General features: G+C 38.4%; 1 protein-coding gene across 2 annotated transcripts in view; it reads right to left on the bottom strand.

Annotated features, from left to right (window-relative positions):
- The window catches only part of LOC131062702 (protein HIGH CHLOROPHYLL FLUORESCENCE PHENOTYPE 173, chloroplastic), a 200,517-nt gene that overhangs the window by 73,489 nt on the left and 101,199 nt on the right, over nucleotides 1–25,829 (bottom strand). For both annotated transcript variants that reach the window (XM_057996403.2, XM_057996404.2), the window contains exons 8-9: nucleotides 20,988–21,113; nucleotides 20,674–20,723 (exon numbers count right to left, since the gene is read on the bottom strand). In XM_057996403.2, coding sequence (XP_057852386.1) covers nucleotides 20,674–20,723; nucleotides 20,988–21,113 — 176 coding nt within the window. The remainder of the gene's footprint in view (nucleotides 1–20,673; nucleotides 20,724–20,987; nucleotides 21,114–25,829) is intronic.

The following is a 25,829-nucleotide window of genomic DNA, read 5'->3' on the forward strand; positions in this document are numbered from 1 at the left end:
ATATATTGGTTTGATTCTCCTCATATGCAAATCCCTTGTCACATATATATAGCTGTTCAACCTCTCTAAATCCCCTTCTATAGAACTCCAACTACTGTAGCGCACTGTTCATGTGCACTGTTCACGGCACTGTAGCGCACTATTCACGGCACTGTAGCGCACTATTCACGGCACTGTTCATGCGCACTGTTCATGGCACTGTAGCGCACTGTTCACGGCACTGTAGCTGCAAGAACAAACTTGCAATCTGCTCTTAAAACCTTGAATAATTTGTTGATAATCTCTCCCAACAAGAATGATAGAACTCCATGTGCCAAAGAAGGATGATTCACAACCAACTATAAATGTTCTTCAACAATAAACTTCAAACCCTTGTAGAAAACTTCACCAATTTGCACAAATGAAAGAACTGAAGTATTCTTTCCCACAACTGCAATAATTCAGGTGTTATTTCACACCTTCAAAATTGCTATCAATAGGAAGTGTCCGTTTCCTATGATCAAAGAAGAAAATTGCGAAAGCCCTAGGCTCCACAATAAAAATCAATCAAATTACTATTCATCAACTGGATGCCGAGAATGAACTCCTGCCTTTCCTTTTATTCTTTCCTTAAGAGAGCTCAAACACCTTCTTGGCCAATGTGGGATAAAAGATTTATTCCCACATTAAATTATTCACTTAACGCACTTTATTATATTAAAGTGACTTTATTATTATAAAGTTACTTTAGAACTTTATAATAATATTAAAATATTAAATAAATCACTTCAGTCACTTAAACTTTAATATCTCTTGATGTACTTGTCTGATTGCTAAGCCGTCTGAGCCAGAAGTCGACTCTCCCTGTTCTCCATGTGATTGGATGCCTGTCTAAAAATAGAAACCCTGAATAGTGACTTACTATAAATAGTAAGTATGTGGAACTGAGTCTAGAAATAGCTGCAAAGGCCCAATCAAGGTCGACACTGCTAATAAGCTCTGCTCAGGTGTCTTTCTATTAATAGGAACCCTAACTCTCCCAAAATAGTAATTTACTATAAATAGTAAGTGTGCCAATCTGAGTCAAAAAAACCTGTGCAAAGGCCAAAACCTGAATCCAGCTGAAGAGTAATGTCTCTAATCACCAAGTAACTGCCACACGAGGCCCTCTATCAATAATTGTTAGCCTACGAGGGTCAAATGATAGGCTAATTCTTACAAACTCTGATGCTCGCAAAATGGGGACATTACACACTTGTAAAGGAAATTTTATTTCCCTATGTGTAATGTCCCCATTTTAGCAGACTTGGATTTTGTGAGATTAGCCTATTATCTTGACCCTTGTAGGCTAATGTGTTGGATAGAGGGTCTTTTGAGGATTGGTATCATCTCCAGTGTTCAGAGTGCTTCAGTTTGGTCTTCGTTTGGCATCATTTGGACATCATTTGCTCTACTTCCTATTTTTAGTAAGTCTTGGGATGTTAGAGATGGACCCCTGCTATTTTTAGTAAAGAGGGTATGGTTATATGCAGTCTCCTCATGTTAGCTCCCAGTTCAGACGACGTTTGAAAATACAAAGTATTCATGGAGATATTAATGTTTAATTGGCTCAATTAAACATTAATTATTTGGAGATTAAATTATTAAGTTATAAAATGGCTTTATATTATAAAGCACTTAAATGAGGGTCTATTTATCATGATAAGGGGGCCAAGTTTATTAATAATTTATGAGCACATAACCCAAAGTTTAATTACATTATTGATGCCAATGAAATATTATAACATTTTAATGTTAATTAAGAGCTTTTTGAAGAAGTTCGAACTTCTGGAGGAAATATAAGTGTGCAAAAGGAATCGAACTTCATTATGTGATTGGAGTTTTTGATTGAAGTTTCTCTGGAGCATTGAAGTGTAGAATACCAAGGGTTTCTGCAGGATTCAAGGCTTGTCGGCATTGGAGAGCGTGGCTTCTTCATTGTAACAGCATATAGAGGGTGTGCAATATCATCTGATTATGCTTGTGAGAGTTGGCTTCATTCAGAAGTCAATATTGAGCTGATTGGAGGGTTTATTTCAGAGTTTGTTTGCAGATTGAAAGAGACTACAGTGCGCATGAACAGTGCGCTACAGTAGTTTGAATTCTATAGATGGGGATTTAGAAAGGTGAACAGCTATATATATTTGACAAGGGCTTTGCATATGAGGAGAATCAAACCAATATATCAAGGCAGCCATTGAAATTCCAGGTTTTCTATCTATGGTCATTGTATTAGAAAATCATTACTTCATTGCATCATTTTCTATTATGATTATATCATGAAATACTTGGAGGTTGCATATGTTTAATGGAGATATAAGTTGCATATTCCACATTCATGGTAACATTCAACATTGATTAGCCACTTAGCTTTCATGCCAATTGTTTGCTTAAATGCCTAATGGTTGTAGGTATACATTGGGATGCATGACAAGTGTTTGTTTTAATGTCAACTAGCTGTACTAGATAATTTCAGTCATTACATGTGTGTGTAAAGGTCTAAAACAGCTAGTATATCATTTCTATAACAACTTTGCATTGTTAGAAGCTTTCCATAACTTCATTTGCAACCTACAAACCCAAAGAAGACAAATAAAGAATTCACTACAGCGGCTTCAAACATTGTATGCCAAGTGTTTGACAATATTCCTTGTGGTTCAAATAAGCAAAACAGGGTCAGATTAGCCAAGGGATACTACACTACGACATGCTCTTTTTTGAGTTAAGTCATTAAAACCTGTAAAGGGGATTTTATTTCCCCCTTACAAGTTATTTTGACTTGTTCTTATCTCTCACAAACCCGATTTGCCTAAGAAATGAAAGTGAAGTAATTTTAAACTTGCAAAAGGGTTTCTTAAACCCGATTACATGTCTTTGAAGGCCTTTTAAACTTGTTTCTTCCCACCAAGAACCCGGCCAGCATTCTCCTTCCTAGAGTTCAATTTTGCAAAGACTTCTAGTCCGATTTTGGTGGAGAATCCTTGAAGCTAGGTAAACGTGGCAAGTAGAGATCGATTTTTATGCATTCCTAGCTATGTTTTGAAACACGTTGCTGTTTTTGGAAGGCGTTTTTTACCAAATTTAGTCGTGGCTTTGAGAGCCATGTTTTTCCACCATTCTTGCCACATATCTTCCCTTTGCCTAGTCGTTTTGGTTTCTTTCTATCATATGTGGGCTTTGCAAGGCGTTTGACCTATTCTTCCTCCACTTTGGTAGTCGTTTTTGCTGTTTATGCTTCAAATCCGAGTTTGCAAAAATGTGGTTGGGGTTCTGGAGCTTAATTTGTTTTCTATTTAAGGAGTCGGTTCTTCCATTCAAGGATTGTTTCATCTCTTTGCAAGGCATCTTGATTAAGCAAGGTAAGGTTTATTTTCAGTTTTGCTTTCATTTCCTTTCTTTTTTGTTTTCTTTCCTTGTTTGATCTTTCTGGTTGTATTTTTGTTTTTGTTTTAGTTCGGGTTTGAGAGAGATCTTCCCCTTTCTATCCAAGTCTTGAATGTAATTTAAGAATTGCATTGTCTTTCCCCTTTATTTTTTCCCTCTTTACTTGCATTTCGGGTTTTTAAAATCCGATTGCAAGTAAGATGAAAAAGTGAGTTTTTCCCCTTTGGTTGAAAAGACTTAATCATCTTTTGCCAAAAATTCAAGTTTCAAAGTTGTTAAAAAGCTTGTCCTTCCAATTTCGGGTTTTAAAAACCTGATTACAAGTGAAGGTTTTTCCCATTCTCTTGAAGATGATCTTTCGAAATTCTTTCCTTTTTCATCTGCATTCGTCACCCTTGTATACACATTCCATTCACATTTTCTTTTCCATGTCAAAATTCCATTTTTCACACATTCTTCCATTTTCCTTATTACAAGTATGCTTGCATTCGGGTTTTACAAACCCGATTGCGAATATGTCCTACCCCACTTACATACTTGTAACATATCTCCCAAGATCCGAAATTGACCAAAAGCCAATTTCCAAGTGTTCCTATTTATTCACCATATTCCTCTCAAAGAGGGATAGAGTTTTTCCCATTGAAAAGAAGAAATATGTTTCATTTGGCTGATCTTGATGTTGCTTTAGTACTTCTAGATCTTCATCGCAGCGTGCCAAGTTCTTGTTCAATGTCTGATCTACCTTCATCTTCTACTCCAAAGAAGATGAAATACAAATATGACAAGTACCAGAATGAGATCTCCCCTTCTCAAGTTTCCTCTTCCATGGAGCGTATCAAAGATACGGAAATATGGCATGTTGACATGTCAAAGTTTGTTAAAAGGGTGGAGGATCCGAAGGATAGTAATATGCAGCGCCTCTTGGACAACCACATTCACCTTTCTTCTTCTTTTCCGGTAGCTGCCCTAGAACCTGAGTTTGTTCTTGCTTGTGCTCATCATTTTGATAAAGAGACAAGAACTATCAGAAATGATGATGGGGAGGCGATAATCCGTCTTTATGCAACCACTATTGAGAAAGTTTTCAGAATACCACCAGCACCTATGTATATGGAGGTTTCCAAAGATAGTGCAGCTGGATATTATGTTTCAAGGAAAAAGGATTGCAAACACCACATTAACAGGTGGATCCATGAGCCACGAGCCACTTTCACAAGATGGGCTAAGTTATACCATTGCGACTTCAAATGGGAAATTGGAGACATCATTACTCTCCTCAGTAGGATTTTGGGTCTAGAGCAATCTAATGTTTTTGAACCCTGGATGTATCAGTTTATCATGTTTATAAGGCAATCCCATCACATCTCATGGTGTGAAATCATCAGTGATGCTTTGAGTGAACAACTTGCAGCAATCCCTATTACCATGACGTTCTGCATGAACTTATACCTAGTGTATCTAGCAGCATCACTTAGACACTTCCCTAGTCTTTCTACCAAGGGTGATCGCTCGCTTATACGCATATGGGATTACCATGATCAGTTGCCTTTGAGACCCAGCAGATTACATTACAGGAGGGTTCAGGATGCATTCTTTGGTTATTTTATGTGTTAGTTTGACAAGACACTAAAGAATAGAAGAGTGTCAGACGAGGCATGGGAAAGAGTGAATGAATATGGCTTCTTATTCCTTCAATTCCTAACTTTCACTTACATGAGAGTTGGATGTTACAGCGGGCAACCGTACATGCTTCCTAGATTCCCAACTAATAAGATTATTCTTATGGAGTTGGGAAGATACTTCATGGCTGTTCATGCACATCAATCTATCAGGCATAAGGTTGAGATGGGGATTTATACAACTAACCCATTGAAGATTGGCCAGTACTTCCTCATTACATCCACCAAAGCCAAAGCCATAGAGACCAAAATGCAGGAAATAAAACTCAAAAGGTTCAAGTCAAGAGCAGATTTCGACTACCGGGGTATGAAGGAGAGAATCAAAAAGTCCTTCATACATGTGCATCGCATAGAGGATATTTGGGTGGATCTCCGTACAGAGAAAGAAGTCTGTAAGATGGATTATTGCAAGCTCACTCTTGAACAAATTGTCGATTTGAACTTGGTGGACATTCCGCAAGGAATGATTGATGATGGAAATGTACTCGATTCAGAGTATGTTAAAAAGAGAGTTGATGAAGCGCCACTTCCATCAATTCATTGGTCACATAAGGAGGGTACTTCCATTTTTGACAGATTTCAACCTATATTAGCTAACACTAACACTTGGCTCAAAAATAACGGTGTTAGACTCATTAAAATCAAGGTTGGATGTAAGTGTGAAATCCAGATAGATAGATAACAAGGAAGGTACATCATCTTCGGGCACAAGAATCAAGTTGCGGGTTAGTCAGGCGATGGTACTTCCTACTCAGGAAGTGACAGTTCGAGGAAATGAAAAATCCCAGCTCCATGTTCATGTGATAGATGTTGAAGATCCAGAGGAGGAACTACAATCAAACAATGCTCCTGAGTCACTCATTTCAGAATCACCTCATGAGGCTCCTCCTTAAATTCCTTTGGAATTACCTATGTCATCTCTTGATGCGAATGTGGATACTTTTTCCACTGTTCATATTGTTCCTGTCTCAGCGGGTGAATCTCCTCAGAGGGTCATTCCAATATCAGCAGCTGAGCCGTCTCTTGATCATCCTCAAGAGAATTTGATGAATATCTTTGAGGATAAGCCTACATATGCCCCTTTGTCTGAGATTGATACTTCCACTTCCGGTTTTGAAGAGTTCATGATGCAATAATCACGCCCTTTGATTTATGAGAAGTCTATAGTTGCCATCCAAACAGTAACTTCTCCCAGGATGACGACTGTTGTTCAAACAGAAACTGCTTCTCCCTCACTTTCAGTCGTTGCTCAAGGAGAGTTGATGACTTTACCTCCATGGCTTAGTTCTTTTACACCTAAAAGAAAGAAGCAAGAAATATCCCCTGACATCTTTGATTTCTAGCAACTTAAGCAATCCAAACCCAAGGTTGCCAAAAGGGCTAAGACAATCTCGAGGGTAACAGTTGATAGTAACAGGATGAAAGTGGCTAAAATTGTTGAGCCAATTGTAGACAAGCCACGTGAAGAGATGCAAGCTGCTGATTATAGGATCACAAGGGTGGAGTTGGGCAAACAAATACATGAGGTGGTCAAACATGATGCCCAACAGTCAGTAGCCTCATTGGTGCAGCGGTGTGATGAACTTCTAGCAAAGAAGGATAAGCTAGAAGAAGAAAATATGCAACTTATGGCAGCAATCCAAAAGATTACCAAGTCTTCAAGTGAAAGTAGCAATCCTTCAACTTTCACAAGTGCACAAGAAACAGTCTGAGGAGTTAAAAGAGCTGCTCAGAAGGTACAAGCATTGGACTCTTGGGTGGATCAGCTTCATGATCTGTGTGCGCAAGTGATGAAAGACATTCCAAATGATGGTTAAGTTGGAGACCATTGAAGAAAAATTGAATCATACGTCCAAGACTTTCAAACACAACTTGGAAAGGGTTGAAAGTAACTTGATGGTTTGGCGCAAGATGTCTCAACAACAGTTGAGTGTTCCTCAGGAGCATGACATTATTCCTTCCAGGGTCATGTATCTAGAATTTGAAGAGCTTCTAGAGAACAAAGCCCTCGTTCTCAAATCCCTCATTGAGGATATTGATGACGCAATGAAATTGCGAGTTGAAGTATTTCAAGGTGTTGTTTCTCGCTGTGAGAAGGGCTCTTCCAATATCATCGATCAGAATGGGGAGTTGCTACCAGAAGAAGTTCTTGCAAATTTACAAATGAAGATTCATGATGAGTGGAGGAGTGAGCAATTTTCAGCTGCCTCAATTCAAGTTTTGATGAAACATCAAATCTTCTTGCAGGAAATCTAGTCCACTTTGGAGAAGGACAACTCTATGCTTCTTCAATGCCATGATACCATTTTGAAGACCATGATTGTTGCCAAGAACACCCACGAGCCGAATCCTGATGAGCTACGAACAGTTATCCAGAAGTTCGAAGGATTCATATCTAAACATGCTGCAACTTAAGTGTTTTTCAACACTTGTTGTATTTTCAGAATTGTAATTTCATAGTTGTAATTTCCTTTTTGACATGTTTACTTGTAAAAGCATTTTTGTAAAATACAAGTCATCACTTGCACTTTTGTAATTACAAGTAAACTGATTACAAATCAATTTAGAATAGGACTTGTAACTTTGAATAAGTCTTAGTTAGTTGTTGAATAAGTCATGGTGGTTGAGAGAATTTCTCAAGTGAGTTGGGATCCTCCCACCTTTTTCTCAAGACTCCTCTCCTATAAATACTTGAGGGGGTCTATTGTAATTTTTATCTTTTTTGAAAGCAAGCAAAAACTCTGCCAAATTTGCAACAAAGAAGTCTTTGAGCTTTTATGTGCAAATTGAAGAATTGAAAGGAATAGAAGAAGATTGCTCAAGTGTTGAGACTTTGCGCTACATTCTTGAGTTTGTGTTCAATATTGTCTTTCTTGCAAGTGTTTCTTAAAGAGCTTAATCAAATTTGATTTGTAAACTTTGTGCTACGAGTATTGAAGATTAATTTTAGTAATAATAGAAGTTCTATTGGGAGAAGTTGTAAGACTTGGTGCTTACACTTGTTCTTGAGAGAAATTAGAAGTAGATTTTGTGATAGGAAATAACTGTGAGACTTTGAGCTCACACTAGTTCTTTTTGTTTTGTGTAGAAAGGAATAAGTTATTTCAGACTTTGTGCTGTTATATTTTGTTCTTGTTATTATTAGTATAGAAAAGGGTAGATAGGACTTCACATATTCAAGACTTTGAGCTTGATATTGTTGTCCCGTCCCAAAGAAAGTGACGGAAGTCTTTGAGCTTTCAGGAAACTTCATTTCTTTTCTCTCATTTTATTTCAAAAGTTGTTACTGCTGTTTTACATTAAATTGCTATCACTTTTCTGTGAAGAGAAAAAGATATTGGCTTTCTTGAAAAAAGAAGAAAGATTGTTGTTCCATCCTATTTTAGTTTTAGTATTAAATAGATAGGGGGAGCCTTCCCTTAATTAGGAAAGTTTATACTCACACACTGTGGTTGAAGCCACAATTTTGTATATTTCCCCAAGTGTACAAAATTTTCAACCAGCATGTTTGTGTCTAATGCTTGGTTGGAATCTGCATACTCTAAAAGAGCTGAAGCAGAGAAGATTGTAAGTATTGTTTTTTATGAAGGGTTCACCAAAAGTGGAGAGGAGTTGATTGGGGTAAGTAACAAACACAAATGTAAACTTTATACAAGATAATCTATTTGCTGGTTTTTTTTCAAGGGTTAATTTTGTACTAATTTAAAATTTGTTTTCATTTTTTAGGTGATGGAACCTTTGGTAAGGGTTCTTCATATGGTGGATGGAGAAGGCATACCAATGGGTTTCATTTATGAGACCATGGATAGGGCCAAAGAGGCTATTTCACATTACTATGGCAGAAATATAAGAAAATGTGAAATCCTTTGGTGCATCGTTGATCGTAGGTGGACAAACCAACTCCACCAACTGATACATGCCTTCGCCTACTTCTTGAACCCGAAATTATACTTCTCTGATTCATTTAGAGCTGATGAGGAGATCATGGAAGGTGTTTTTGAATCCATTGATAAGATGGCACCTAATCCTGAGTTGAGAGACAAGGTTCTTGATGAGTTGGAGGTGAGATTTGACATTTGTTATATTTTTATTTATGAATTTGGAAATGTTCATTGTTCAAGATCTACAAGGGTGCAGAGAGGATATTCTTCTCTTCACAACAAGCAATTGATAGGAAAGGAAAATAACAACCAAGTAAAAAATTTAGTTCAATACTACAAGAAAAAAACTAAAAATTTGATTGTTACATTTTTTCTCAATTCTAATATTTCTAAATGTTTTTTTGTAGATTTATGGTGAAAGAACTGTGGTGTTGGCATGCCTAATCTTCAAAAGATAGCCATCCATGTTTTGTCCCAGCCATACATAGTGCTTCTAGGTGTGAACGGAATTGGAGTTTATTTGAGAGCATTCACACAAAGAGAAATATGTTGACATAGAAGCACCTCAATGATCTTGTCTTCATTCGATACAACCTTCGCCTTCACACTAGAAAGGTGGAGGGTGTTTCACATGAGGCCATTGACTTGGATGAAATTGATCCATATGGTGATTGGACCATCAATGAACAAAATGATGGTGATGATGTCCTCCTTACCAAAGAAGATCCTGCAGAAATGGAGAGGAGAAGCACAAGCAGTAGGATTGGATGAAATGGAGGAGGACAAAGATTATGACAAAGATGACGAAGAAAAATCATCTCACCATTTAGATACCTCAACACTTACTGCTACTACTACAAGCTCAAGGCCTAAAAAATTGAGCTATATTAGGAGAGAAAAGAGGAAGATGTAGTCTTCTCTTTAGTTTGCTGTTTTTCACAATTGGGCATATCATTATATGTATTTTTGTAAATGTTTATAAACTTATGTTGCTTTTATACATTTTAAAGTTTGAAACTATGAGTATGAATGATGAAATTTCAAATATTGACTGTTTGGAGATCATATGACATGTGTAATGTTTCAATTATGGCTTTTATGTTCTCTAAATGAATTAATTTTTTGTTTTAGTTTTTTTGTAAAACTATGCCGAGTTCAAGTCCAAGTCCAATTTTTGGGCTGCCGAGTCCGAGGCGAGTCCAAGTTCTCAAACTTTTATTGAAGAGACCATAAATATACAAAAATACCATAAAACAAATAAAATGAGAAAATAGAAATGAAATAACAACTTACCTTCACAATCTCCTTGACTAGAAACCAAAATTCTTGTTCATCAAAGTGTTGTCCTCATTTTTGTTTTCAAAAATTAAGGAGCATTACATAAATTTTTTGGTCAAAAAATGAAAATTTTACTCTGTGGCACGTTTCCTGAGGCAGAATTTCGCTTCGCCCTTGGACTGGCTTAATCTTCATTCCATCCTCGAACCACGTTTCAAATTTCATCGCATTTTGGGTTCATTTTCTATATCTTTCCTTCAATTTTGGGATTTTTCTCTCTGACTGCAAGTGGGAAATTTCCCTTGAATTGCAAGTTTTAATGATTTCCTTTGTTTTAGTCTTTGTACGGAAATTTTTGGCTAATTACAAGTGCACTTTATTAGAAAAAAGAACTTGTAACTTACTTTTTATTTCCCCCTTGATGCTTTTTGGCTTTTTAAGTCATAATAGGGATTTTTTGGATAAGTTACAAGTTAATTTTAAATTGCATATTTAAAAGTCACTTGTAATTCTTTTGTAAAACCCCTATTTTAGTGTCTTTTGCTTGTAATGGGGATTTTATTCCCTTATTACATGTGTTGATTTACTAAAACTTGTTGTAGGGATTTTATTTTCCCTTTACAAGTTATTTATAACTTGCATTTCTCTCTCCAAAACCCGATTTTGCTTAGAATGGAATAAAGTGACAATTTTAAACTTGCTATTATGCCCAAAAAGCCCGATTTTCTCCATAAAGTGTAAATTGAGGAATTTTAAAATTGTAATTGGATTTCTAAAACCCGATTTTGCCTTGTTAAGAGAAAAGTAACATTTTAAACTTGTTATATGGGAATTAAAACCCGATTTTCTCTATTGCATCTAAAATGAGACTTGCATTCCTTTTCCAAAAACCCGACCAGCTAAAGAAAGGCGATTTTGTTGGAAATTTGAAGCATTTTTTGCGGAGATTTTTTGGGAGATAGAAGGCGTTTGGGATTCTTCCCTATTTTCATGCATTTGCAAACACATATCACGCCATTTGGGATGTACAATTGCTGGTTTTTTGGTGTTGAATAAGCAAACACGTTTTTTGCTAAAACCGCGATTTTCTCTCCCAAGTTGGCACGGATCTCCAATCTCCTAAGTCGTTTTTGCTTGCTATGCTAAGGCGTTGAGGTTTGATGGAGGTTTGACCACTTCTTGTTCCATTAAGTTTTCTTTTGCTGCCACGTTTTGCTGCCCAAGGCATTTTAATAAAACGTGGCTAGGGTTTTGGAATGCGGTTAATCTCTATTTAAGAGTTTTCCTCCCTTCTTTCAAAGATTGATCATCTTTTTGAAGAGGCATTTCAGTTTGAAGCAAGGTATGATTTCTTTTTTTTTCTTGTTTCATTTTCTTGTCTTCTTGTTTTTCCCTTCTAGTTGTAAATTTTTGTATATGTTTATTTTGCCCCAAAAGTCGGTTTTGTGAGAGATTTTCCCCTTTGTAAAGCAATTTTTGAATTGCATTGTTCTTCCCCATTTTCCCTCTTTACTTGTATTCGGAATTTTAAATCCCAATTACAAGTTGGATGAAAATAATTGTTCTTCCCTTATGGTTACAAGAATTTAACCATCTTTTGTTAAAATTCCAAGTTGCAAAGATGAAAAATACCCATCCTTCTAAAATCGGGTTTTTAGAACCGGATTGCATGTCCAATGTTCTTCCCATTTTCTTGGAAATGACATTCCCAAAATCTTCCCGTTTTCATCCATCCATATTGCCTATACCCATACTTTTCATTCACGTCATTTCCCGCAAGTCTAATTCTCATTTTTTACTCATTTCTCCATTTTTCGTTTTACAAGTATACTTGCATTCGGGTTTTAAAAATACGATTGCATGTGCACTCTTCCCAACTTGTATACATGTAAAATTTTCCCCAAGATCCGAAATTGGTCAAAGTCAAATTTCCACCATTCCCATTTATTTCCCATCTTTCTCTCACAAAATCGTGAAGTGCAAGGGTTGGAGTTCTTCCCATTTGAAGAAGGAAAAATGTTAGTTGCAGCTGATTATGATGTTGCACTAACACTTTTAAGTCTTCATCGCAGTATACCGGGTTATCCTTCAATGTAAGATTTACCATCCTCTCCTATTCCAAAGAAGATGAAGTATAAATATGACAAGTACCAGAATGAAGTTTCACCTTCGCAAGTTTCCTCTCCTTTGGATCGCATAAAAGACACGGAGATAGGGCATGTGGACATGTCAGAATTTGTCAAGAGAGTGGAGGATCCACAGGATAGTAATATGTAGCAACTGTTGGACAGCCACATCCATCGCGCATCCTCTTTTCTAGTGGATAACAATATGCAGCGGCTGTTTGACAAGGAGACAAGAACCATTAAAAATGATGATGGTGAGGCAATAATCCGCCTTGATGCAAATACAATTGAGAAAGTCTTCAAAATACCACCAGCACCTGTTTATATGGAAATTTCAAAGCATAGTGCAGCCAAGTACTATGTCAAGAGGGAAAAGGACTGCAAGTGTCATATTAACAGGTGGATTCATGAGCCATGAGCCGCCTTCTCAAGGTGGGCTAAGTTGTACCGCTGTGACTTTAAGTGGGAAATTGGAGACATCATAACTCTCCTTAGCAGGATGATGGGTCTTGAACACTCTAATGTTTTTGAACCCTGGATGTATCAATTTACCATGTTCATAAGGCAACCCCATCATATATCATGGGGAGAGATTATCAATGATGCTTTATGCGAGCAACTTGCAGCATTCCCTACCACCATGACGTTTTACATGAATTCATACTTAGTGTATTTGGCAGCGTCACTCAGACATTTCCCTAGTCTTTCTACCAAAGGTGATCGCTCGCTTATACCTGTGTGGGAATATTATGATCAGCTACCTTTGAGACCCAACAGATTACATTTCAGAAGAGTTCAAGATGCATTCTTTGGTTACTTCATGTGTCAATTTGACAAGACTCTAAAGAACAGAAGGGTGTCAGATGAGGCATGGGAAAGAGTGAATGAATATGGGTGCTTGTTTCTTCAATTCCCGACCTTTACCTATATGAGAGTCGGATGCTATAGTGGGCAGCCATACATGCTCCCTAGATACCCGACTGATAAGATCATTCTTATGGAGTTGGGAAGACAAATCATGGCTGTGCACCCTCATCAGTCTGTCAAACATAAGGTCGAAATAGGGATTTCTACAACAAACCCAATGAAGATTGGTCGGTATTCTCTTGTCACATCTGACAAAGCCAAAGCTATGGAGACTAAGATGCAAGAGATTAAATTCGAAAGGTTTAAATCCAGGGCAAAATTTGATTACCGGGGTATGAAGGAAAAGATCAAAAAGTCCTTCATGCACGTGCATCGTATTGAGGATATCTAGGTAGATCTCCGTACAGAAATGGAGGTTCTCAAGATGGACTACTCCAAGCTTACTGTTGAGCAGGTTATTGATCTGAACCTGGTGGACATTCCGCAAAGAATGATCGATGATGGTCATGTACTTGATCCAGAATATATTTCACAAAGGGTTGAGGAAGTTCCACTTCCTTTAATCCAATGGTCACACAAAGAGTGCACTTCCATTCTTGAAAGGTTTCAGCCTATCCTTGCTAACACCAACGCTTCGCTTAAAGGTAATGGTGTTAGACTCATCAAAATCAAGATTGGGAAGGAAAATGACTCTATGGGGCCTCTTGGACGTAAGTCTGAGATTCAAATTGACAACAAGGAAGGTGCATCATCTTTAGGCACCATGATCAAATTGCGGGTTAGTCGGGCAGTAGTGCTTCCTCCTGAGGAGGCGACAGTTCGTGGAAAGGAAAAGTCTCAATCTCATGTTCGTTTGATTGATCCTAATAATCCAGAAGAAGGATAGAAAACAGATGATGCTCCTAAGTCTCTAGCTTCAGACTCACCTCATGAGATTCCTTCTTCATTTTCCATCGAGACGCCTCTTTCTCCTCCTAACATAATAGTGGAAGAGTCTCCTCAGAATGTCGTTCCTATTTCAGCAGTTGAGCCGCCTCCTGATCATCAACAAGAGGGTTTGCTGAAAATTTCTGAGGATACTCCTGCATGTATCCAGTTGTCAGAGATTGATACCTCTACTTCTGGTTTTGAAGAATTTATGAGGCAATCTTCATGCCCACTGGTTACTGAGCAAACCATGGTCACCATCCAAACAGATACTCCTCCCAGGGTGACCACGGTTGTTCAAACAAAAACAACTTCTCTTTCGCCTTCAACAGCTACTAGAGGAGAACTAGTTGTTTTACCTCCATGGCTTAGTTCTTTTACCCCAAAGAGGAAGAAGCGGGAAATCTCTCCTGATGTCTTTGACTATCAACAACTCAAGCAGTCTAGGCCCAAGGTTGCTAAAAAGGCCAAGATAATTTCAAGAATAACCGTTGATAGCAATAAGATGAAAGTGGCAGAAATTGTTGAGCCCCTTGCGGATAAGCCACGTGAGGAAATATAAGTTGCTGATTACAAGGTTACAAGGATAGAATTGGGCAAACAAACACATGAAGTGGTCAAACACAATACCAGCAATCTGTAGCCTCACTAGTGAGCGGTATGACGAACTCCTAGCAAATAAAGACAAGCTAGAAGAGAATAACCAGCAACTTGTTGCAGTTGTTCATATGATTGCAAAACCTGTTGTTGAAGGGAGTAATCCTACAAGTTCTTCCGGTTCCCAAGAGTCGATTCATGGAGTTGAAAGAGCTGCCCAGAAAGTACAAGCATTGGATTCTTGGGTGAATCAACTTCATGATCTGTGTGCAAAAGTGCTGAAAGACATTTTCCAAATGATGTCTAAGTTGGAGATCACTAAAGAAAAATTGAATCATACCTCCGAGACTTTCAAACAAAATTTGGAAAGGGTTGAAGGTAGTTTGACAATTTGCGGCACAATGCCCCAACAACAATTGAGTGTTCTTCAGGAGCATGCCATTATTCCTTTCAGGGTCATGTACTTGGAATTTGAAGAACTTCTGGAGAATAAAGCCCTTATTCTAAAATCCCTCATTGAGGAGATTGATGATGCAATGAGATTGTGGGGTGAGGTATTCCAAGGTATTGTTTCCCATTGTGAGAAGGCCTCTTGCAACATAATGAGTCAGAATGGAGAGCTGATACTAGAAGAAGAAGTGCTCGCAGATCTACAGATGAGGATTCATAATGAATGGAGGAGCGAACAATTCTCAGTTGCTTCAATTCATGTTCTGATGAAACATCAAATCTTTTTGCACGAAATCCAATCCATCTTGGAGAAGAACAACTCTATGCTTCTTCGATGCCATGATACCATTGTGAAGACAATGGTCGTTGCCAAAAACACCCACGAACCGAATCCTGCTGAGCTACGAATGATCATCCAGAAGTTCGAAGGATTCATGTCTTCACATGCTGTAGCTTAAATGTTTTTCAAAACTTAGTTGTATTTTTCCAGATTTGTAATCTCTAAGTTGTAATTTTGTTTTCACAAGTTACATGTAAAAACCTTTTATAAATTGTCAGTCAAGTCTTTACTTGCACTTTTGTAATTACATGTAAAGCAACTACAAGTTGTGTTCAATTAGGATTGTAGTTGCAATAAGTCTTAGTTAGTTATTGAATAAGTCTTGGTGGTTGAGAGAATCTCTCAAGTTAGTTAGGATCCTCCCACCTTTTTCTCATGGCTCCTCTTCTATAAATACTTGAGGGGTCTATTGTAATCTTTATCTTTTAGAAAGCAAGCAAAAACTCTGTCAAATTTATAGCAAAGAAGTCTTTGAGCTTTCATGTGTGAGTTCAACAATTGAAAGAAATAGAAGAAAATTGCTCAAGCTTTGAGTCTTTGTGCTACATTCTTGAGTTTGTGTTCTATATTATCTTTCTTGCAAGTGTTTCTTTAAGAGCTTAATTGAATTTGATTTGCAGTCTTTGTGCTACAAGTATTTGAGGTTAATATAAATTAGAATAAATATTGTTTTGAGAGGAGTTGTAAGTCTTTGTGCTTGCACTTATTCTTAAGAGAATTTAGAAGCAGATTTTGTGAGAAGTAGTTGTGATTCTTTGAGCTTATACTACTTCCCACTGTTTTATGTAGAAAAGAATAAGATATTTCAGTCTTTGAGCTGTCATAATTTGTTCTTGATAGCATTAGTATAGAAGAGGGTAGATAGGACTTCATATAATCAAGACTTTGAGCTTGATATTGCTGTCCCATCCCGAAGGAAGTGACGGAAGTCTTTGAACTTTTAGGAAACTTCATTTCCTTTCTCTCATTTCATTTCAAAAAGTTGTTACTGTTGTTTTATGTTAAATTGCTATCACTTTTCTATGAAGAGAAAAGGATATTGTCTTTCTTAAAAAAAGAAGAAAAACTATTGTCCCATCCCATTTTATTTTTAAAGTTGTAGTTAGATAGGGGGAGCCTTCCCTTAATTAGGAGAGTTTTACTCACACACTATGGTTGAAACCACAACTTTGTATATTTCCCCAAGTGTACAAAATTTTCAACCAACACAAAGACCTAGTCAACAATATCAATTTTGGAAGTTGTCCTTGAATATGAACACTGGAACCACTCCTCAATAACCAAAACACGTTTTAAAGTAGCCTTCAAGTGAAGTAAAGATTCCAATATGATAAAATTCCTTACGAACCGGGATACACCAAAACAATATGTATTTTCTAATTAAATTCAAGACCCAAGCATGCTTGTATATGTATCTTCAAATACTTCAATTTTAATCCACAACCAATTTGATCAAAGAACTTTTGCCAAAATCCTCCAATATAAGATTGAGGCAATAAACAAAACAATAAATCTAGAAATATATGGGTGCTTCTCCATGAAAGTCCCACAATAACATAATTTGTTAAATTATTTGTAATGATTTGCAAAAGATTAACCCAACCATCTAGGCCATAGCTTCCTCTTAAATCTTGCAAAGGAAGTCTATATTTTTCACCTTCTTAAAGCATCAATAGATTTTAGGAAAACTATATCCCTTGAGGAAGAAACAAGGAAATATAACATTTTGTTTTTCTTGTCTACTTAACAACTACCTTCTTCCACAATATTTCATGCTGCTCATCAAAATAGACCTCACATATTCTACCTTCTTATCCAAAATCAAGAATTTTATCTCTTCGTGGTTGGTGGCTTTAAACACTACCCTAGAAACAACAATACTATCTAGTAGAATTTGTTAATAAGGAGATTTAAAACAAAAAGCCCAAAAAAAATGAGCATTCTAAATATAAGTCACTCACTTTTAAATTTCAAGGGGCATATAAATCAAAAATCATATGTTTACTTAGCCACGTGAAATGGAATCAAAGAATAGAACCAAAAATCTCAGCCACACTCCTTTCTGCTTGATGTTTGATTTTATTCCAACCCATACTCTCATGCAATGGTTGGAAACTTCAAGAAGTGTCATATACAAATATATTCCGATCCACAAAATCTATGATCAACACTAGTGCTCAAACTAGAAGAGAATGGAGAAATTACTTAAGTAGAAGAATTTCCTTGAACCATGGCTTTTATCTCTTCTCTTTGCTTCTATCTAAGGTCCCTTTCCTCAAAGGACTCTAATTTTGGACCTCTCACATAACTTCAAGAGGCACCTCAGTTGACAAGAAAGCACATTAGCCAATTACACAGGCAAAGTGAAATTTTAGGCAGCCATCCCCTAAAAATTTTGGTTTATGCAATAAATGCAAACCAATTACCCTTTCTTAGCCCCTGGAATGGCATGTTTTCAACATGGATCCTTTCTTATTGGCATCAACATTACAATGATTAGTGTATTGCAAATAAACTGCAAAAGAAACAAGAGAAAACTATTTAAGGTTTGTTGTCTGTAGATGAAGAGAGAGATCAGCCAAAAAGAAAAGGATTATGGAACAAGAGAGAAAAATGAAGGGAATTTTGATCTCTTTATTTTTCCCTCTTTTTGTTTCCTAATCCATAAATTCAAAATGGAAAGAGGAGAAAGAAACGTAGAATGGAATGGCACAAGACCAAAGAAAAAAGGAAAAGTTCAAAGAGAGACATAATTCTTCAAATTTTCTACTCCGGATTGACTCTAAGCTCCTACAGATGCACTATGGGCTTGTTTAAATGCACCATTGGCTGCTACAAATCTGCACATGGATACAATGGTCACTGTTTACTGCCCAAGTCTATTGGCTACATTTTTCCAGAATGTCTTCTTTTTGCTCTGCCCTTTCTTTTGTCTTTGTTGTTGCTTGCAAGTGATGTCTCTTTCCTTTAACTGCATTTTATTTTCTTAGGTCAGTTCTTTTAGGGGTCATTGGGCAGCTGAGTCTGACCTCCAGGATTAGCAAGTCCCAATGAACTTGCCAAAACTCATCAGCAAGTCTGAAGCCCTCATTTGGTCTGCCTTGCCTTGAGACTTGGCAAGTTTGCTGAATGCACACTGAATCCTATAATTATGATTGAAATATACAATCCCAGTCTTGAGGTGTGAAGAGTTCAAAACATTTTTTTGTGATCTTCCATGGTAAAATCCGAAATTATATGGATAACCAATACCTCAAAGTTATTTGTTTTCTTTGATTACTGTGGATGTCTGTATATGAATATAGTGGTTACACACAAATTGGCAAAGTAATCATTAGTTTTGATGGCATCAACTAGCAAAGCTCTATTCAATGTCTGCCATGTGCTTCTTCAATGCTTTTGTTGAATAATTGTGATTGACATTTCTCATTTTTATTGGCAGTGATGATACATCTTCTGTGTGTCTTTCTTCACTTCTAAGTCTGTCTCTATTGTGAGACCCAATTTGCAAACTTATTGTGGTTCCATAATTTTGTTAGTAGTATAAATATGTATGGTGTTAGGAGCTTTAATACTAATAATTGTTTTACTTTGGAGAATCAAGTAAGCCATGTTGGTTTGCATATAATGTAATGGTGAATATGATAAAAGAAAACTGAAACTCAATTTCCTAAAAGGCCAAAAGAATAAGGCTTGTAAGAATTTGTATGTGAGTAGAAAAATTAAGCCAATGAAGGAAACAAAATCCTTCAAATACAAGGATAATGCTCTTTGGCCTCCCAATTCATCCTCATGTCATTTTTGTCAATTTATGCTATCAGCACCAAAAAGTTGTCAGCGTGACTATAGGAAAATGGAAAATATGCAGAAAGGGCATGTCACAATTTTGATACATGGATTAGATTTCACAGCAAAATAAGAAGCAACACAGCTACAATTAATATGTGAAAAATAGGACAAGATAGCAGAATGGATCTGAAAAGAAAAAATGGAATGGTGAATGTATGGCTAATTAGTGTGACTACTAGATCTGATAATTTTCAAGTTTGACCAATATGTGTACAAAACCCTATCCTCAAGTCCAAGACATGTCCTATATTGGAGGTGTAAAGGGCCAAAAGTTGCGTTGCAAAATATACACCCCAATTCTAGCTCATACATTTTGCCACTTGATGTGAGTGCTCTGCTGACCTATGTAGTGAGGTTGCAAGATGCTGGGAATATGTGACATCCTCTATTTCCATTATAGTCTCTTACATTGCTTGGTTTTACTTGCATTGTAAATTGTTAGGATCTGTAGAACACTTGTCTAATGGAAAGTTCTAGTTAAGGGGGATGGATGAGGCTAGTGTTCTAGAACAACACTATTACATTGTAGAGGAGCAAGGAAACATAACGTCATGACTTCAAACAATGCCTAATAGTTTTATAAGGGCAAGTAGCAATGAAGTCAAATTGTCTAGGTAAATTGCTCAAGTGTCAAATAAATCTGCCATCGGTAACACTGACTTTGGAAGGGCTTGAACTACTGATAACATTAGGATTTGGGGACCATTTCAAAATGTGATTGATCATTGCAATATCATAGTGCAAAGTTGAATTTGTATGTGTAAAAACACATGTATGTAAGCCATATTAGTATGTATCTATCTTCCAGATTGCAGGGAGGGAGATTTTATAAGCTTCAATCCACTTTTCTTTAGGCCACTTTGAGAAGGTAAAGTGAATTACAAATTTGACATATTCTGATATCTAAAGTTTCCAAATTGAAATATTCAATTCAAAATTCCTTTTCAAACTGATTCCTCTCTCAAACATTAAAGTCTGAACTATAGTATAGTGTCTATAAATCTATTTATGCAATTTCATTCTGAAACTTTTCAATTATTTTCTTGATCATCAATTTTTTATCTTTTTTTTTTCTCGTCAGTTTGATTTTGAATGTGAACATGGAAACTTAGCTTAATCCACAACGTATATATTCATACTCAAATATCAATCTGCATGGGCTGCACAAAAAATTATCAAATCTTAACAGTGCTTGAGGTAGGTACAGACACTTGAAGAACACAACGGTTAATATAATAAGAAATAAATATCCTTCACCATCAATCCTAAATGTATACCTTTGTTCGAATGCTAGCAAATCCTCCATTGTTTGCTGTAGAAACATAACCTACAAATGTAACACTAACTTGTTTCATTTAAAGTTAAACAATACCAAGATAGCTTAAAGGAACTGCATTTCACATAATTTGAAGCTCTAAGGTTTCCATAAATATACCTTAAAAAGGAGAATAATTTTTAAAACAAAAAGTTAATCTACCATCACCAATTTGTTTGCACTAAATAGAAAAATCCAAATAGCTTGATTGAATTGTGCTTAACACATGTTGACGTAAACTGAAGTTTCAAAATATAACTTTAATATTGAACAAACCTTTAAAAAAACCAGTTGGTCTACCATCTTCGCCACCAACTGTACTAATCTGGATTGAGCTTTCACTGACACCTCCCATAACAACATCGTCTAGAGAACCCCAAGCAGGACCAATGGGGGCATTATCTATTTGAAAAATAAAACAAAAAAATCTGTAATAAACACCTCTGGAAATCGTAAGATCAAAAAACGTGCATCAAATATAGCCATCAGAAACAAGGAATTCAAAAGAAAAAGGAAAACAACATAATTCGTTGTTCAAATAGAAGGAGAGTTAGCTATGATCTCCATGAAGGATGCAATAATAAATAAAATCTTCTATTAGTATCTAAATTTGTCTTGTAATAATGGAAACAACTGATTTATTACATCGATCACTAAAAGATGTTTCTAGTTTTATTCTTTGAGTGGATATCAATGTCGAGTCTATATATGATTCGGATGGAACCTCGGCAAGGATGGTATGGTACTGACATATTCTTGAGAATTCAATAAAGATATCATTCTTCTATTATAGCTGTTTTGTTATTGTTACTCATGCTTTGATATATCAATGTTCTGTTACATGAATAGTTGGTACGTGTGGGATATCCTTGTTTTATCTGTGAGTTTACCAACCTCACATTAAGGACTAAACAATAATGTTCATAAAATACATTTTTTTTTCTAAAATTCAGGTACACACAATTTAATACCATATCATCTTTACTTCTTTCCTTAAGAATAGAATACGCAAGAAGAGAATAGCCTGGGTGTTACTCAATAAATAAGACATACAAGATTTTAGCTTAGTGAAAGAATATGACAAGTCAACCCTTCTTTCAGTTGAAGGTTAGTCAATCTGGGCAAGGATGAGGACCCGCAGGTGATACGCGTAGGGGATGACTGGAACCCCGTACTGAAGGCGGCGGCTTTCAGGATATTCCTGGAATACAAGGACATGTTTGCCTGGACCTACAAGGACTTGAAGGGGGTACCACCGGAATTGTGAGTACATTGCATATCCCTCATACCAGGAGCCCAACCTGTACGGAGGAAACCCTACAGGATGAACAAGAACTACACGGCCAAGGTGAATGAGGAAATCAACAAAATGTTAGAAGTTGGGATATTAAAAGAGGGAAAAGAAAAGTATATGGAGGAGATAAAAAGGCCAAGGTTAGCGAGTATTAAAAAATTAAAGTGCAAGGCAGAAGTAAGGGAAATAAGTAAGGAAAAAATACAATTGATAAAAAGGCAATTATTTTATAAAAAGTTAATAAAATACTTATGCCTAACCCTAACCGTGACAAAAGATTATAAAAACCCCCAAAAAGGCCATTTGTACACATTTCAAGAAAGAAGTCAGAGCCGGAGAAGCAAACTTGACAAGAGGACAAAATTGAGAGGGAAGGAAAAATCTCGTCCAGCCACAGGAGAAGTCGAATCCATACGATGCCGGCAAAGAAGCAGAGATACCATACAATGTACAGATTACATGTACAGTCAGCACACAGGCGCAGAGAAAGGAGAGGAGTTCGTACGGCGTACTGCAGAGCACATCTCCCCGTAAGACGGAACACACCATTCTGTACGGCATAGCTCACCCAATCAGCCTGTACGACGTACGGAAAAGATTGCACATGAAGCAAAGTACGGTGTACGGTGAATCCGTACGACGGATATTGCACAAGAATCGTTGTATGGTGGATAGTGAAGTCGTACAGATATTGCACGGAAGACATCATACGGTGTACAGGGAAGCAAATAGGGAGAGGTCGTACGGCCACGCTACAGGTACGACAACCCAAGGCAAAGGTCGTACGACAACCAAGAAGAATCCGTACAAACAACAGGAAGAAGGTCGTAGGTGTCGTACGAGGATTGACGAAGGGAAGTCCATATGAACAAGGAACTGGTTTATACAAATTTTGAACGAATCAGTTTGGAAATCTGTGTCGTCCGTACGGTGTTAGGCGCGGAGTTCAAACAAATTGCGGAGGTTGTACGGCCAGAGGAGAGAAGCATACGCACCTATTCATACATCGTACCAGCAACAACAGGCACAATAGTCCGTACAAATTGGCGGAGCACAGTTGCTAACCGTTACAATAACGGTCAAGGACTGGACAAAAACAAGAAAACAAGGCAAAGCAGCTACAGTGCAACCATGACTGCTACAGACCCAACCAGCAGCAGCAAGAAGGCCAAAATCAGGCCAAAAGTGCAGAAGGATCCGGAGGGAATCACTGCCAAGAATGTAGCCTTTAAGAGCGTGACTGGCAGCGAATGTCGTACTTGGTGGGAGGAAACCCCTCCCGACCATGTGATAAAGGACTCCCTTAGGAAGGCACAGGTAGACCATGCCATCCAGATGCCGACATTCAACATCAAGAATTTTGAGCCGGTGTTACGGACCATGGTATCTGGATACAACCGCCAAGAAAGGGCTTCCATCATTCAGTTCTAGGGCTGCACGGTACGAGTTTCCTTCAAGGCGGAAGATTTTAGGAGGGTATTTGGTATACCCGAGAAGGGGGTATCTACAGCGAAACCGGCCAAGAAGCTCACCAAGGAGAAGAAGTGGCTGTTGGACTTGGTATGCAGAGATGACCTCACAGAAGAGCAATGGAAGAGCGTCTAGTCTGACAGTAGGGGATTGAAGCGTGCTTTTATCGCACCAAGAGAATAGAGAATGTTGATGGACTTGGTAAAAAGTCGGCTCATAGGGGCTAGCCGTGCATCCAATATAGCCATCTGGATGATAGGGTTAATGAATGGCATTAAGTGAGGCAAAGTTTACAACTGGGGGCAACTTTTCGCAGAGAGGATTCATGATTTTCTCAAGTTGGAACACAAGACATTTTACATGTGCCACCATGCCATCAGCCTCTTTTTGGATGTCGTACGCCTACAAGTGCTGCCAGAGATGTGGGGGACTTTTGAACCGCATGGAAGGGTGGAACCTAATAAGCCGTCCATGTGCTATTATGCCCATCTGGACATGCTTGGTGACACCACGCAGCCGGGAAAGAGGAGGAAGCTAGATGTGTCCGTTGAAGTCGAAGATGACAGCAGCACCAAGGATTCTGAGGAGGCCGAAGAAACTGAGCAACAGGAGAGTGGAGATGAGAGGTTTTGTATAGCACCACACACGACAGGAGAGGATGAAGGGGAAGTGGAATCGCAGCAACAAGAAGAGGAGGAAGAGGAAGAGAAGCATGGAGAGCTACGAGCACAGTGGAAGAGCACGGGGTGAAATTTACACCCCCAAAATTGTCCTCTTCAGCACACTTGGTACCACAGGAAGAACTTACAGTGGCCAGTCCGGTAGGGTACGTACGACCAGTAGGGGTGTTGTTCCGGAAAATTAATGAAGGAGAACCATCGGCACAACGACGGGTGTCACTATCACAGATCAGTCTAGCTGTACTCGAGTCACAAGTTGCACCAGCCGCAGAACGTACTAGTGGGCCTGATCGTACGACTAGTGACCTAGGTGGCGGGAGTATGGCAGACCGTACGGTGGTAGAGGAGGCCGTATAACATAGTTCGAATAAAATGGTTCAAGAGACGATCCTACCAGGGGAAGAAGAGGGAGTCGTACAGGAAATCGATACTTGTATGGCAGGTTCGAGTACCGACACAGCAGGCACTAGTACGACATGTGCTAGTATGGTACCAGCAGAGAGATGAGTCGGGGGATGTACCGATGACAGGAGATGGTCTGGAGGAGTTGGCAGTACTAGAGACACTGACGGATGAGGATATAGAGGCATCGTTGGATGGGTGGCTGTGGCAGTTTGCACTCACACCTCACCCTCCCCCCTCGCCTTCACCACATGCCATGGTCGTTGGACCAAACCAAACACAGAACAGGACCACCCCTATCACAGATCAGGATGAGAGGATGTCTACTGAGGAGCAGAGCAACAGGAAATGGTGGGCAGAGCCCAAAGATCATCAAGGTTGGGGAAAGCGGGTCTGAAGGACTACTGGCAAGACTTCACCTCACTCCACCAGACCCTAGCGATCTAGCAGGCTCGCTCTGACGGTTCCTTGGGGAGCTACAGGGGATTTCAGCTATAGCACGTGGAATGGCACAGTTGATTGGGCAGATCGATGTCGACAACTCCGTCGACGCTGAGAAGTTGCGCCACTTCATGACTTTCGGATGTGTGGATGAGTTTGCATGCCACTTTGAGCAACAAGGGTGGCCAGACAGTAGTACGTCGGAGATGGTACAGGAATGGACGCGCATGCGACTAGTGGAGGGAGTGGGCACCTTGGGCACCACCTTGCGCAATATGGAGGGATCTTTTCGGGATGTCTATCTACAAATGCGACAGAGTCAAATAGAGCAGCAGACAGAGCGGCTGTATGCAACAAAACTGGAGAAGGAAGGGGAGAAGCGTGCAAAGTTAGCCGCAGTAGAGAAGAACCTAAGGACTGAGCTAGAGACGAAGGTGACTACTTATGAGGCCCATTGCAGCATGCAGAAGGAGGTACAGGTACTGGCAGCACAAGTGGCTGAGCTTACTCTCCAGATGGAACAGAAGGACAAAAAACTATTAGAGGTTGCACATATGGTAAAGAAGGCACGGGAACGGCAACTAATGGCAGAAAAGAACCTCAGACTCCACACAGGCCAACAACCTTCTTCTTCGACCACCACAGGGACACCTCCTCCCCCTTCTCAGTCTTAGTTTTTTTTTTTTTTCAGCTCCTGTTGTCTTAGTCGTGTTGAAGACGACTACTTTTTGGGAGGGCTGATGTTAGGGGTCAATAACACATGTTAGCTTGTAGTTGGTTTGGGTGTTTATGTTTGGTTATGTTTGAGTCGCCGAGAGGTTCCCGTGGGGT

Source organism: Cryptomeria japonica, chromosome 3, assembly GCF_030272615.1.
Source record: "Cryptomeria japonica chromosome 3, Sugi_1.0, whole genome shotgun sequence".
In the NCBI taxonomy this organism is placed as follows: domain Eukaryota; kingdom Viridiplantae; phylum Streptophyta; class Pinopsida; order Cupressales; family Cupressaceae; genus Cryptomeria; species Cryptomeria japonica.